At 40.5% G+C, this 13,731-nt stretch overlaps 1 protein-coding gene across 1 annotated transcript; it reads right to left on the bottom strand.

Moving 5' to 3' along the window:
• Positions 1–4,880: 4,880 nt before the first annotated feature.
• LOC133751435 (disintegrin and metalloproteinase domain-containing protein 20-like) lies at positions 4,881–10,546 on the bottom strand. The gene is made up of 2 exons (XM_062181483.1): positions 8,502–10,546; positions 4,881–4,965 (listed from the first exon to the last, which is right to left on the bottom strand). The coding sequence occupies exons 1-2, from the start codon at positions 10,529–10,531 to the stop codon at positions 4,881–4,883; spliced, it is 2,115 nt and encodes a 704-aa protein (XP_062037467.1). The 5' UTR covers positions 10,532–10,546.
• Between the last annotated feature and the right edge of the window lie 3,185 nt (positions 10,547–13,731).

Raw genomic sequence — 13,731 nt, 5'->3', positions numbered from 1 at the left:
AAGAACTCAAAAGAGAAATCAAAAAATTTCTCAATGAAGATGACATTACAACATATCAACATATCAAAACTTATGGGGGCCAGTGCTATGGCATAGTGGGTAAATCCACTGCCTGCAGTGCTGGCATTCCAAATGGGTGCCAGTTCAAGTCTTGGCTGCTCCTCTTCCAATCCAGCTGTCTGCTATGGCCTGGGAAAGCAGTGGAAGATGGCCCAAGTTCTTGGGCCCCTGTGTCCACATGGGAAACCTGGAGGAAGCTCCTGGCTCCTGGCTTTGGATCAGCGCAACTCCAGCCATTGCAGCCATTTCGGGGAGTGAACCAGCAGATGGAAGACCTCTCTCTCGATCTCTCTCTCGATCTCTCTTTCTCTCTTTCTTTCTCCCCCTCTCCATCTCTTTCTGTGTAACTGACTTTCAAGTAAATAAATAAGTCTTTAAAAAAAAACTTATGGGATACAGCAAAATCAGTGTTAGGAAGAAAGTTTAAAGCAATTGGTGCCTATATCAAGAAACTGGAAAGGCACCAAATAAATGCACCATCTACACACTTCAAGGATCTAGAAAAACAACAGAAAACCAAACCCAAAATGAGTAGAAGGAAAGAAATAATTAAAATTAAAGAAAAAATCAAGATAATTGAAACAAAAAAATACAAAAGTTCAGCAAAATAAAGAGCTGGGTTTTTTTGAAAAATAAATAAAATTGACACACAATTGGTCCAACTAACCAAAAAAAGGAGAGAGAAGACCAAAATCAATAAAATTAGAGTTGAAAAAGTAAATGTAGCAGGCACCAAAGAAATTTTTAAATAATTAGCAGAAATTACTACAAAGAGCTGTATGCCAACAAACTGGGGAACCTAGAAGAGATGGATAGATTCCTAGACACATACAACCTACAAAAACTGAGTCATAACACATAGAAAACCTAAACAGATCTGTAACCAACAGAAATTGAATCAGTAGTAAAGACCCTACCAAAAAAGAAAGTCCAGGACTGGATGGCTTCACTACTGAAATCTACCTGACATTTAAAGAAGAACTAACTCCAACCCTTCTCAAATTATTCAAAACAATTGAAAGGGAGGGAATCCTCACAAATTGTTCCTATAAATCCAGCAGAACATTAATTCCTAAATCCAAAAAGATGCAACAGAGAAAAGAATCTACAGACCAATTTCATGATGAATATAGATGAAAAATCCTCAGTAAAATTCTGGCTGGTTGAATCCAACAACACAACAGGAAAATCAGTCACCTGGACCAAGCAGGATTTATCCCTGGTACACAGGAATGGTTCAACATTCGCAAAGCAAATTGAAGAACGAAAACCATATGATTATCTCAATAGATGCAGAGAAAGCATTTGACAAAATACAATACCTTTTCATGATGAAAACTCTAAGCAAATTGGGTTTAGAAGGAACATTCCTCAACACAATCAAGACAATTAATGACAAACCCATGGCCAGAGTCCTAATGAATGGGGAAATGTTGGAAGCCTTCCCACCAAGATCCGGAACTGGACAAGGATGTCCACTCTCACTACTGCTATTCAACATAGTCCAGGAATTTTTAGCTAAAGCCATCAGGCAAGAAGAAGTAAAAGGGATTCAAATCAATAAAGATGAAGTCAAATTATCCCTATTTACAGATGATATGATTCTATATTTAGGGAATGCAAAAGACTCTAAACAGAAGAGTTTGATAAAATAGCAGGATTTAAAATCAACACACAAAAAATAATGGACTTTGTATACACAGACAATACCATGGCTAAGAAATTCTTTTAAGATCAATCCCATTCACAATAGCTACAAAAATATCAAATACCTTGGAATAAATTTAACCAAGGATGGCAAAGACCTCTACAATGAGAATTATAAATCTTTAAAGAAAGAAATAGAGGAAGACTCAAAAAATGGAAAAAACTTGCATGTTCATGGATTGGAAGAATCAATATCATCAAAATGTCCATTCTTCCGAAAATAACTTAGAGATTCAACAAAATACCAATCAAAATACCAAAGACATTCTTCTCAGATCTAGAAAAAATGATGCTGAAATTCATTTGGAAACACAGGAGACCTTGAATAGCTAAAGCAATCTTATAGAACAAAAAAAAAGCAAGTGGTATCACGATGCCATATTTCAAGACATATTACAAGGCAGTTATAATCAAAACAGCCTAGTACTGGTTCAAAAACAGATGGATATACCAATGGAACAGAATAGAAACACCAGAAGTCAATCCAAGCATCTACAACCAACTTACATTTGATCAAGGAGCTAAAACCATTCCCTGGAGAAAGGACAGTCTCTTCTACAAATGGTGCTGGGAAAATTGGATTTCCATATGCAGAAGTATGAAGGAGGACCCCTACCTTACACCTTACACCAAAATCTATTCAAAATGGATTAAAGGCCTAAATCTATGACCCGATACCATTAAATTACTAATGAGCATTGGGGAAAACCCTACACGACATTGGCACATGCAAAGATTCCTGGATAAGACCCCAGAGGCACAGGGAATAAAAGCAAAATTAACATATGAGATTACATCAAATTGAGAAGCTTCTGTACAGCAAATGAAACAGGAAAGTAAGCGGAAACCGACAGATTGGCAGAATTAGAAAACCATGCAACTGATAAAGGATTAATAGGCAGAATTTATAAAATGATCAAAAAACTCAACAACAACAAAACAACCTTTTCAAGAAATGGGCAAAGCTGGAGTTGAAGGTCTCCAGGTCAGATCAACATACCTTGTTCGCTCTAAGTTGAAAAGCCCTTCACTCACCCCAGCTTCCAAAGTAACCACTGCTGTCGAGTGGATGGCCAAGTAGAGTCAACAACATTGCAGGCAGAACTGTATATTAACTAATAAATAGTTTACTTTTAGAAATGCTGACTACCTTCTCTTTGAGCCAGCTCTCCTCCCAGGCCAGCTAGGTAATGGAAGTCAACAGGGTGCCTCCCTTATGAGGTACCACATATGAAGAGACAGATAGGTCTGAGCCTCATAACTGACAAGGCCTTAAGCTCACCCCATTATTCTCAAGCCCTTTTTGTCAATTTCTATTTGCCTCTCAATGAAGAAAAAACTTGCTAATGGTTTAGACTCCTTTCTTAAGACCTCTAATAATGACTCTGTCCTCAGTTTTAGATCATGTGAGTTTAAACTGTGTGTTCGATTCATTTTCTCCAGACTTAAAAAAGCAAAATTCTAGGTGGTCATGCCCATGAAACCTCCGATGGAAGCAGTTTCTGCAAGCTTGTACCATATTCCCCTGAAGAAGCCACTTCCTGCTGAGAAGCCACCTCCTGCTGGACCACTGTCTTTACTCCCCTTCCCAAAGTCTCCACTTTTCAGCATGAAGCAGCCAGAGTGATCATTACCCAGTTCCCCCTAACATCTGTTAGAGTTTCTATCTTCAGGAGGGGGGAATGTGAGGAGTCAGATGTGCTGATAGGAACGGGATCCCAGTGGAATTTGGGGTGTAAAATATTTGCTTCCTTCCCCCAAAATGTTATCATTAGCATGAACAAACAGGCCACCGTCCTTCCTTCAGAATCTCCAAATTTATCATGAGAATTGCAAGGGAGCTCTTCCTGAGCTCACAGATTATTGGGAAAACAAGTTACCTATCCCATCCTTAGCAGGCCAGATAGGATGGAGAATTGTAAATGAGGTCTTTTGATGGTTTTTTCCCTGCCCAGTAACTGAATGCCAATCCGATTCTCAAGTTTTATTTTCTTTCGAAATTGTACTTAAAAAGCCCACTGCCACCAGTCCCTTTGGATTTTTTTCTCTCTTAGAAGCCCTCCTCCACGCAGCTCTTACTGGAGATCCTTGATTCTAATAAATACTTTTAAATCTCAAAAAAAAAAAAAAACCAGAAAGAAAAAGAAATGGGCAAAGGACTTAAATACACATTTCTCAAAGAGGAAATCTAAATGGTCAACAGACACATGAAAAAATGCTCAGGATCACTGTCAGGGAAATGCAAATCAAAACTACAATGAGGTTTCACCTCACCCTGGTTAGAATGGCTTTCATACAGAAATCAATAAACAAATGCTGGTGAGGATGTGGGAAAAAGGTACCCTAATCCACTGTTGGTGGGAATGTAAACTGGTAGAGCCACTATGGAAGACAGTTTGGAGATACCTCAAAAATCTGAATATAATCCTACCATATGACCCAGCCATCCCATTCCTCAGAATATACCCAAGGGAAATGAAATCAGCGAATAAGAGAGTTATCTGTACCATCATGTTTATTGCAACTCAACTCACAATAGCTAACACACGGAAACAAACTAAATGATTGTCAATGGAAGACTGGATCAAGAAATTATGGGGTCGGCGCTGTGGCTCAACAGGCTAATCCTCTGCCTGCGGTGCTGGCACACCGGGTTCTAGTCCCAGTTGGGGCACCGGATTCTCTCCCGGTTGCTCCTCTTCTAGTCCAGCTCTCTGCTGTGGCCTGGGAGTGCAGTGGAGGATGGCCCAAGTGCTTGGGCCCTGCACCTGCATGGGAGACCAGGAGAAGCACCTGGCTCTTGGCTTCAGATCAGCGCAGTGCACTGGCCACAGTGCACTGACTGCAGCAGCTATTGGGGGGTGGGCCAACGGAAAAGGAAGACCTTTCTCTCTGTCTCTCTCTCTCTCTCACTGTCCACTCTGCCTGTCAAAATAAATAAATAAATAAATAAATAAATTATGGGATATATACTCATGGAATATTACATAGCAGTAAAAAAATGAAATCTAGTCATTTGCAACAAAATGGATGAATCTGGAAAACATCATACTTTTTAAAATAAGCCAGTCCCAAAAAGACAAATACCATTTGTTCTCCCTGATGTGAGGTAACTAACAGAGGACAGAAAAGGAAATCTGTAGAAGTGAGATTGACACTATGGGAAGCAATGACTTGAACAGCCCTTGTTTTGACTGTCAAGGAACAGTTCATTATCTTATTTTATTTATTATTTTTTCTACCTAATACCATTGGTTGAACACTTTACTTAACACAGAATTCATCATAGGTGTATTAAATCAATTGAAAATAGATCCCAATTAAAAACAAGAGTGGGAATGAGGAAGAGAGGAGCTGTACAGTACACATTCCCACAGACTTATTTCTGAGGATAAAGCTAAAAACTTGCCATGGGACTCCAAATCCCATTAAGCTAGGTGATACTAATGTCTTTTTACATGTTAAAGTCATCATATTAAGTGTGCAATTATCATATAAATAAGATTAAGTGTCAAAGGGATTACATAAATAAGACCAAGTGTCTGGTAATAACAATAGATAGAATTACAAAGGAGAGAAAGTTCCAACATGGGAAGCAGTCCACACAGCAGACTAATAGAATGAAAAATGCCCTAAACAGCACTCTGACCTCAGAATCAGACCATGAGATAATTTCAGGCATGGAAAGCCAAGACACTGTGGCAAAAAATGACCTACATGAAAGATCTTTGTGAGTAAGATCCCAGTGGAAAGAAGGGGCCATCAAAGAAAGTTGTACTTTTCTCTGAAGGGAGGAGAGAACTTCCACTTTGCATATGGCCCTATCTAAATATTGACAGAGTATATGGAATCAAAAGGCTTCCACAGCCTTGGCAGCTCATGTCAGGAGCCTCCGGTGATCACTGACTTCATACAAAAGGGTGTTAATTGTTAAATTAACAATAGGAGTCTCTGTGCACTTACTCCCCATGTAGGACCTCTGTCCTAAATGAGTTGTACTATAAGAATTAACTGTAAAACTTGTTCTCAAGCAGTACTTTATACCTTGTGTGTGGGGAGGTGAAAGTTGTTGAAATCTTTATGTAGGATAGAGTTGGTCTTCTGTATATAAAGTTAATTAAAAACAAATCAAGAATGAGATGGGAGAGGGAGTAGGAGGTGGGATGGGAATGGGGGTGGGAGGGTGAGTAGGGGAAGAACCACTATATTCCTAAAGCTGTACCTATAAATTTGCATTCATTTAATAAAAGACTTCTTAAAATTAAAAATAAAAAAAATAAAAACAGGATGGGGAAATTAAAAACCCATTAAAGAAAGAAACAGAACAAAAACAAAAAAAAAGGAAAAATCTTCCATGTCCATAGATTGGAAGAATCAATATCATCAAAATTTCCATACTACCAAAAGCAATTTATAGATTCAATGCAATACCAATCAAACTACCAAAGATATTCATTTCAGATATAGAAAAAATGATGTTGAAATTCATATAGAAACACAGAGGACCCCAAACAGCTAAAGCAATCTTATACAATAAAAACATAGCCAGAGGCATCACAAAGATTGCAAGACATACTTCAGGGCAGTTATAACAAAATGTCCTGGAGCCGTACAAAAACAGATGGATAGACCAACAGAAGAGAACAGAAATGCCAGAAATCAATCCAAGCATCTACAACCAACTTATTATTGACAAATGAGCTAAAAATCAATCCCTGGAGCAAGGACAGTCTCTTCAACAAATGGTGCTGGGAAAACTGGATCACACATGCAGAAGCATGAAGCAAGATCCCTATCTGACACCTTTCACCAAAATCCACTCAAAATGTACTAAAGTCCTAAATCGATGACCCAACATCAACAAATTATTAAAGAACACTGGGGAAACCCTACAAGACATCGGCATAGACAAAGACTTCTTGAAAAAGACCCCAAAGACACAACCAAATAAAGCCAAAATCAACAAATGGGATTACATCAAATTGAAAAGCTTCTTACTACAAAAAAAAAAAACAATCAGCACAGTAAAGAAACAACAACAGAATGGGAGAAAATGGGTGGGAAGGCAGGCACTGTGGAAAGAATTGCCAAGACCCTAAAGCTATAATTTTGAAAACCATGAAGGGAGTAACTGCAAAGCAGTTTAGAACTATACACTCTCCTATGGACTCACTTCTAAGAGTACAGCAAAACAAAATGCCATAGGACCCCAAAATCCCTTAGGCTGGCTGATTAAAATAGCAGATTAACTGTTATAAAGACAAAATAGATAGGAGTAAGTACTAAAGTGATCATATACATAGGATCAAGTGAACAAGTGATCATATAAATATGAATAAGTCTATGGAAACAATAATAAAGAGAATTAAAAAGGAGAGAAGGCTCCAACATGGGAAGCAGTCCATACAACAAACTCATAGAATGAGAATCACTTTAAGTAACACTCCAACCTCAGAATCAGCCCTTATGGCATTTTGGTCTGGCTGAAAAGCCCAGGGGAAGCATTTCAGGCATGGAAAGCCAAAATACTCTGGCAAAAAATGTCCTACATAAAGAATCCCTCTGGGTGAGACCCTAAAAGAAAGAAGTGGCCAAAAGAAGGATGTACTTTTCTCTGAAGGGAGGAGAGAACTTTCAATTTGCTTATGGGCTTGTCCAGCTAATGGATCCAAAAGACTACCAAAGCCAAAGCAGCTCATGTCAAGAGCCTTGGGTGATCACTGATGTCATGTGTAAGAGTGTTACTTGTAAAATAAACAAGAGTCACTGTGCACTAACTTCCAATGCAGGACCTATGTCCCCAAAGAGTTATATCATGAGACTTAACAGTAAAACTTGTTCTCAAGGATCACTTCCTTTTAGTGTAATAAATGGAAGATATTATTATGTCTCATAAGTTATAGTTATGTCTAAGAGTTTGCAAAAGATTTATCATCCTTGGATTCTACTTTAAAGACAAGTAAATTTCTAAAAGGATAGAAGGGGAAGGAAGGAGGGGGGAAAAAGTGAAATCACCTTCAAGAGACAATAACATCGAATAGCACTGTATAGACTGTTGAGAAAGAGTTCTCTCAGTTTTTTTATTCCATAATTTCTTCATTTCTTTTCTTTTGCTTTCTTGGACTAAACAGAAGCAGGAGGAAGGGAGAATGGGTGGGAGGATGGGTACAGTGGAAGAATTACTATGTTCTTAATGTTCTATTAATGAGATCCATACAAATTTTCTTAAAAAGAAAAAAAAATGTTTAATGTTGCTGAAAATATTACAAAACAAGAAAATGTAGAAATCCCATGCAGCAATATTTAATGCTTATGAGCCTACATGAGGTACCATTGAGTTTTATCCAGGAATTAGACATTTCTTCTTTCCTATTTATTAAAAGACAAATTAGTGTTAGTCTTCCTCTTCTCCCTCTTCCTCTGCTTCACCATTGCTCTTACATAGCAGAAGGCAGCAAAACAAACAAAAAAGTGTAAAAGGAATGAAGATTAATGCTGATGAGAAAATCGTTCTTGCCTTCTTAGCTGACACTGGCTTTGGAGGTTTCTGACCAGGTGGCTTCCCCTCAGATGGGTTCTCATCAGTTGAGTTCTCATCAGAAGGGTTCTCATCAGAAGGGTTCTCATCAGAAGGGTTCTCATCAGTAGAGTTGTCCTCAGGTGAGCTGTCCTCAGGTGAGTCGGACGCAGGTGGGTTCCCCTCAGGAGGTTTCCCTCCAGGTGGCAGTGGTGGTGCTGGACCACTATCTACACTACCTCCAGAGCCCCTGACAGTACAGTTGGGAGGTGCCCATCCTGGGTGACAGTGACAGTGCTGTTTATTATTGCAGACCCCACTCATGTTGCAATGCTGAGTCTGACAGGTTTCTGATGCTTTAACCATATCGACACATTTCCTGCGGAGGCACATCTTGCCTGGAGCACACACCGTGCCATCTTTCACTTCACCGATATCAGGTATGGACATCCCGAAGTGATAATCAGTGCCCCAGCAAGTGGTGCCATTGAAGTGAAACTGATGCACTGTAGAATGTTCTACCAGTGTGGGAATTGTGAGGACATTTTCACACTGAACTCTCCCACACATGACATCAGGAGCCATACACTTTACGTATGTGGTGCCTTCAATACCACAGTGGCCAAAACGAGTTCCTTGGGTGTTCATTTCATTGTAGCAACTTTCAGATGCACTCAGGGCCCCTGTGCCAAAAATCTGCTTACACTGTGCATCGTGGTTATTACAATTCTTTTCATAGCAGTAGGAATTTGTACTACAGAGGATGCCGTCCTGTTTATATACGTCATCTGGGCACTCATGTGACGTCCCGTTGCACCACTCTGGAAGGTCACAATCACTGACTGGATGTCTACATACAGTCCCTAAAGGAAGGAAGTTGCAGTCTTTGCAACAACCTCCAAATGCACAAGCTGCCCCAGGCTTTAGAACACAGTTCATCATACAACAACTATCATTTCCACACTCTTGTGTAGATCCACAGTCACACTGCTCTCCGTCTTCAACCACTCGGTTCCCACAGAATCTCAACCTTAAGATGTGCTGTGGTTGTGCAGGAGACAGGATACACGTTCCAGTATTCATAGTATTTGCCATATATTGGGAATAACTACAGTTGCTGAATCTCCGTGACTGCTGTCTAGAGGGATACATTATGCAATACCGATCTGGACATGCACACCACCGATCATCATGCAACATACCCAAATTATGACCAATCTCATGGGCCAAAGTAAGGGCAAAAATGCTGAATCTTCTGTCTTCAAAAACATCAACTCCACAGTTTACAGGACGTCGGCATACTCCTCCAACATAGGCAACTCCAACTTTGTCACCATGCAATTCTTTTATGAACAGATGTGCAACATCATGGTGAAGACGGTTATCCAAAAATAAAAATTTCCAAAGAGCAAAATTCTCTGTAACTGGATCTAAGTCACCACTTGTATTTATGAGGTTTCGTACATTCCAGATTTCAATCCCAGTCAAAGTTACATCAACCCCCATGTGGTAATACAATTCATCCACTATATTGATAACCTGAAATACTTCAGCCTGCACTATTGACTCATTACTTTGACAGTAAACAAACCTACCATTGTCCACAATCACTGCCAGCTCAACAAATCGCCAGTGGGCCCACCAATTCAGATGAGAACGTGGTTTCAAAGTGAAATTGTATGATGCTTGAAATGCCAATTGGCGTGCTATTGACTCTTCTGTTAACCCACATCTCATGTGTGGGGACTCTGTCTCATCACCCCCTACCTGATACACCAGGTGCTCAAATGTGGCAGAGTGCCTGATGGGTTTGATTTCATACATGAGGTCATTTATCTGTAGCATTCCTCGAAAACCTCCAGAACAGGTGCTGAGGGCAACCAGAGACTCGGGGGCCCCCTCCACGTAACCATGATAGTAACAATCATCAGGGACAAAGGGATGATCCTCCTGGAGGCCATGCTGCTCTGTGTAGGTGAACACAGGGAGGTGTGTGGAAACCAACAGCTTCTTGACCCTCAGGTGGACAGTGTGCCTCTGGCCCCCAATCCGCAGGCGGTAGGAGAGCCATCCTGGAGCCTTTGCACCTCTACCCCTGCTGGTCACCTTCGAGGGGATCACCACCTCTGGGGAGCTGAAATGCTGGGAGGGCCTGGCCTGGGAGAGGCCATGAATGGACAGAGATACCCCAAGGCAGAGCAGCAGAAGAGTGATCCTGGTGTGCATCAGGGCCACACCCAGTGCCATGCTGGTGCAGTTGTCATGGAGCCATAGTCCAGAAAAAGCAATGCAGAGTACTAGGAACTGCTGGTCTGGCTCCTCCCTCTGAGCTGCTCTGGGTCCCAGGCTGACCTTTATGGATCTGTGTCCTGGCAGGGGTGGACCATCAGTGCTGCAGGGCTGAAAGTGAAGAGAAGAAGAGGAGCTGGGAAAGGGCTGGGGAGGGTAGGAAGGGTGGGAAAGAGAAAGAAGACAGTGAGACTAACATGATTCTTGAATTGGGATCACAGCTGAAACAGTAAAATGCAATGGATTTGATCACACTATCTATATTTTACACACACACACATATAGAAAGGTAGTTTTCAATGGAAAGAAGGAAATTGGAAAAAGGTAAATACTGCTAAATGTGCTTCGTAGATACATAAAGATTCATCATATATAGTGTCTTGAACTTGTATATTAAATAAAGATTTCTTATGTTACCCAAATTTCTCTTCCACCTTAAAATGTGCTGGCATCCTCTACCTTCAGCATGTATGTGAACAGCACACTTTTTTGTTCTTTTCTTCTGCTGTTAGCTCAATCTTTCAATTACATGGACATTTTACGCAGATTGTGTTCTGTTCTATTTAGCAGGCATTACATCCCACTTAGAGGGCTCGTGCAGGGAGACCAACTAAATAATTGTTTTTTAGAATGACTTCTTTCTGCACAGAAGTCCACCATAGTCAAAGGAAGGCAGGACACTTGTCTCGTAACTGGGAGTGGGACGTGTGTTTGGGGACTGGGCACAAAGCCCACATGCCTCCAACCACATCGTGGAGGCAGCAGCCTTCTCTCCTCATCCATCCTGCACTGAATCCTAACATGCCCATTTAATTAATCAATGCAGACGATTTTCTGGTTTTCACAAGCCTTATGGTTGCCCAAATCTGTCTACTTCAATTGCAATTTTCCAAATGAATATGCCTTGAGGAGCTTAACCATTGAGTGAGTAAGTAAGTAAAATCTTCAGAGGACTACAGTTTGTGTGGATTTTAAAACCTCATTATTGTTAAAATATATATTTTGGCTAAGATAAAAGTTAATTTGGCAAATCACTGACATTTCTTAAAAATATCAGTGATCATTTAATATTTGAAACCAAAAGGTAAAACAAATTCATAGATACACTGGTGGCCTCAATAATGTGAATATACTATGTTCCTACATTTGTATACATGAAGTTCATTATGTTTGTATACCTTAAATACAGAGTTTCTAGGACAAACATAAATAAATAAATAAAGTTTGTGAATAGACACACATGGCATTAGCTGTACAGAGCATGTGCAATGTTTAGCATTATGATGTCAAGAAAGCAGGAACAAGGCTGGCTAAAATTCCAAAACAAATATGTGGCTACCAGATGCCACAAGCAGAAACCAGGATCACTGGATGAAACCTCTGTCAAACTATCTCTAATATAGGTGAAACCCAAACACCAGTATTCCCCGCCATGTCTCTTTTCATCTTATCTTTCATATTATTTGTCACATCATTTAGGGTGTAAAGATGAGAACAGGTGAATTGGAAGATTATTGTGGTCCATGTGAAGGAGTCATCATAGAAAAGTATACTGAAAAACACCTCTGTGTCAGGTCAGTCTTTGTCGCTAAAGCATTACTCCAAGGGCAATCCTTAACAACTATCACATTCCCAAGAATTTTGTGAACTGTGTCATGGGATTGTCCTTCTTCTGACATGAATGGAACTGAAACCACTGTCAGTTCTTCCTCTGCCACAGTCAGGAGCTCTCGGCTATTTCAAGGTCCTCAAATGCTGTCTGGCCATGTTTCCACTCACTCAGTGTCAACCTAGTCCAGCGTTTTTCAAACTCAGGTCACAGAGCACATTGCGTCACAAAAGCCATTTAGTGCGCCACAAGTATGTGAAACACCAGAACACAACCTTCTGCAGCACTTCACACATAGGAGTGACTCTGCATTATGGGTCACCAAGGATCTTAGAGTAGCATATGGCTCAGTTCATACGCTGATTAACAGTTTTGAACTCCTGATTGAACACTCAAACTTGACGGGGGAGCGTTGAACAGAGCAGGTTAACCCACTGCCTTCAGTGATGGCATCTGGTATGGGCACCAGTCGAGTCCCTGCTGTTCCATTTACAACCCAGCTCCCTCTAATGCGCCTGGGAAAGCAGCAGAAAATGGCCCCTGCCACCCACATGGGAAACATGATGGAGCTCTAGGCTTCTGGCTTTGGCCTGGCCACGCCCTGGCTCTTATGGTAATTGGGGAATAAATCAGCTGCTGGAATATATATATCTTTCTCTCTCGTTCACTCTGCTTCTCTCTCAGTATCCCTGCTTTTCAAATAAACTTTTAAATGTTATCCAAAACTAAATAAAAATTAAGTTCATTCTTGGCCTATGAAACTGGAGAACACAATCTCCACATTCTTTTTCTCCTTCTGATCTGCTCAAGGGCAGGCATTTCCCCTAATGGTTAAGGCGATGAATCCGTGCCTGTGGTCACTTCCAGGCTCTTGTTCCTGACTCTAGTTTTCCACTAATGCAGGCATGGGAGGCAGTAGTATAGCTCACACAAATGGGTTCCTGCCACATACATGGGAAACCTCAATTTAGTTCTTTTCTCTTGGATATGGCTCAGCCAAACACAAGCTGTTTAAGATATCCGATAAGTAAACCAGCACATAGGATCTCTCCCTTTCTCTTCCTTGCTCAAATACCTATTTTTTAAACTATCAGTAACGGTTACTTGGAATGATATGGCACTGAGAAAGCAAGGATGGATCAAATTTTGAGGTAGAGTAGTATTTTCTATACAATATAACAAATTACCACAAACTCAGCAGCTTTAAATAATATACATTTATTATTTCATAGGTTACATGGGTCAGGACTATGGCATGGCTTACATAATAGGCCCTTTGCAACAAGCAACTTGCCAGCTAAGCCTAGTTGGCATCAAAGCCCATATTTGGGGAAGATCTGCCTCTGTGCTTGCTCTTACTGTTGTAGTTTTGATTTCCTTGAATCTGCAGAACTCATGGCAACTGGCTTCTGCTTGAGCCAGAAAAAAAGAAACAGTATGTGCTTCAAGTCTCACCTCTAGATCTCTTTAAAGACTCAACCAGAAGGTCTTGGCCACCTAGGTAGGTCCCAAGCTGGACATAAAAAGCCCAATACCACATGTTCTTTAT

The sequence above is a fragment of the Lepus europaeus genome, chromosome 22 (assembly GCF_033115175.1).
Source record: "Lepus europaeus isolate LE1 chromosome 22, mLepTim1.pri, whole genome shotgun sequence".
NCBI lineage: Eukaryota > Metazoa > Chordata > Mammalia > Lagomorpha > Leporidae > Lepus > Lepus europaeus.
The sequence above is the reverse complement of the archived record's forward strand: the minus strand, read 5'-3'. Positions and strand labels throughout refer to the sequence as shown.

Excerpts from the sequence above, each read along its gene's own strand:
- LOC133751435 (XM_062181483.1), bottom strand. The coding sequence starts at position 10,531 with ATGGCACTGGGTGTGGCCCTGATGCACACCAGGATCACTCTTCTGCTG. Across the intron at positions 4,966-8,501 it reads AGTGTAGATAGTGGTCCAGC|ACAGTCAAAACAAGGGCTGT; the intron begins ACCACCACTGCC and ends AACTGTTCCTTG.